The 1,864-nt window shown below is 36.2% G+C and overlaps 1 protein-coding gene across 1 annotated transcript in view; it reads right to left on the bottom strand.

The window, feature by feature from the left end:
- Positions 1–1,534: 1,534 nt before the first annotated feature.
- The window catches only part of CDKL3 (cyclin dependent kinase like 3), a 58,031-nt gene continuing 57,701 nt past the window's right edge, over positions 1,535–1,864 (bottom strand). Inside the window, exon 12 of the mRNA XM_004696616.4 lies at positions 1,535–1,594. Coding sequence (XP_004696673.1) covers positions 1,535–1,594 — 60 coding nt within the window. The remainder of the gene's footprint in view (positions 1,595–1,864) is intronic.

Here is a 1,864-nt window from a genome sequence, read left to right as displayed (position 1 = left end):
AATGTTTTGAGAATGATGAGGGCAATGAATGTACAAATGCGCTTTACACAATTGATGTATGTATGGATTGTGATAAGAGTTGTATGAGCCCCCAATAAAATGATTAAAAAAGAAGAAGAAGAAGAAAGCCAGTGGCCAACTAAGAAACAGACCATCAGTTGCGCATATGCAAGGTCAAGCTGAAGCTGAACAAAATTAAAACAAGTCCATGCAGCCATGGTAAGATCGTCAGTATATTCCACCTGAATTTAAAAATCATCTCAAGAATAGTATGGGCACATTGAACACTAATAACTGACTAGTTGCAGGACAGTCTCAAGAACATCCTGCGTTAATGTATTTACCCGTGATGCAAATATATCCCTGAAGGCTATACCACGTAGATAAACGGAACTGGGATTGGGATGATTAATATCTATTGAATCTCACAGGGAACAAGCATTTCTTTTCCTGGAGGAGCTGTGCCTCGTAAACCTTTCAAATTAGCATTTTAAAGCTGACTGGCAGTCTATTAGGAAGAATATTATATACAATAATCCCAGATATTGTTAATTCTAAGAAACCCTTTTCCAAGATGAAAAGAGATCACAAAACTGTGCTAACTACATTACACACTCTTTTGTTTGTCAAGTCTATTTAGTAAGTAGAAAATATTACCAGAGTCCAAGTAAAACAGCGGATAATCAAAATAATCTTTTGAGAAACGAGGCAGTCCAGGATCTTGGTAGCATACTTCTTCTGGTTGTGCATACGTTATAAAATAGAAAAAGCCTGTACACAGAAGAGGCACTAGAAGATGTAACTACAAAACTGGAAGAATGTCAGTAATTATTTAAAAGGATAAAAAATGTAATTAACATTTGAAAAATACATATTCATATATTTCATACTCTCTATAAATGCTTTTATTGCAGACCAACCATGTGATGGTAATGAATAGATTTTAAAACAATGGGTCAGAAATTTCATTAAAGACTCACTTCAGAAACCTACCCATCTTAAGATAGAATTGATTCTTGAGGTTATGCGTCTATTAACTAAAAGAAAAAAGAAAAAAACAAACCATGTCATCAAGTCAATCCCAACTCATGGCAACCCATATACTTCAGAATAGAATTGCGCTCCACAGGATTTTCTTGACTATAATATTTTGGAAGCAACTCAACCAGGATTGGATAGTAACTGCCAATCTTTCAGGTACTAATCTACAGTAAAACGTTTGTGTCACCCAGGGACTTTCTGTGTCTCTTAGAGGACAGACATCAGTATGTGTCATATTACAGCATGTGTCACCATCGTGGGAAGCAGGCAGAGAGGAGATGGTTTTATAATTCCAAATCAAATAGTACATCAGCGGGGGTTTTAGATGGCAGAAAGTAAGCAAAACCAAACCATGAATGTTTTGCTAGCAAAATAAAGCAAAAAGTTGGATGATGCTAATGCAGACAGAGAGCCATCTTTACAATTCTATTCTACGTAAAATAAAAAACGAAGAGTTGCCACTTTGTCGTTTTAAAGATTGTTTTAAAAGATACTACCAGAAAAAAAATCGGTTCCTCTTCAAGTTCTTCCCCTCACAATGGCCATCTCCACCCTGAAATTAGAGAGCAAGCTAGTGAGCACAGGAAGAGAATGTAAACAAATGCTGTCAAAAACTTGCGCTGCATTAATGCTCAATTATACATAAACACATAAGTGACAAACATTCTCTTCAAGTCAAAAAATTTGCTTCAATATTTTGCTCAATTCCATCCTTTAAAAAATTATCATGTAGTGCCTGGCTATCAAAAGATATACCATCAGAGGGGGAGGAGGGGGGAAGGGAAGAAGAGGGGATAACAAACACAGGGACAAGGGAACAACA

This window comes from Echinops telfairi, unplaced genomic scaffold (assembly GCF_000313985.2).
Source record: "Echinops telfairi isolate 266 unplaced genomic scaffold, ASM31398v2 ScPeMD7_7469;HRSCAF=8507_1, whole genome shotgun sequence".
NCBI classification, from domain to species: domain Eukaryota; kingdom Metazoa; phylum Chordata; class Mammalia; order Afrosoricida; family Tenrecidae; genus Echinops; species Echinops telfairi.
This window is presented reverse-complemented; position numbering and strand designations above follow the sequence as displayed.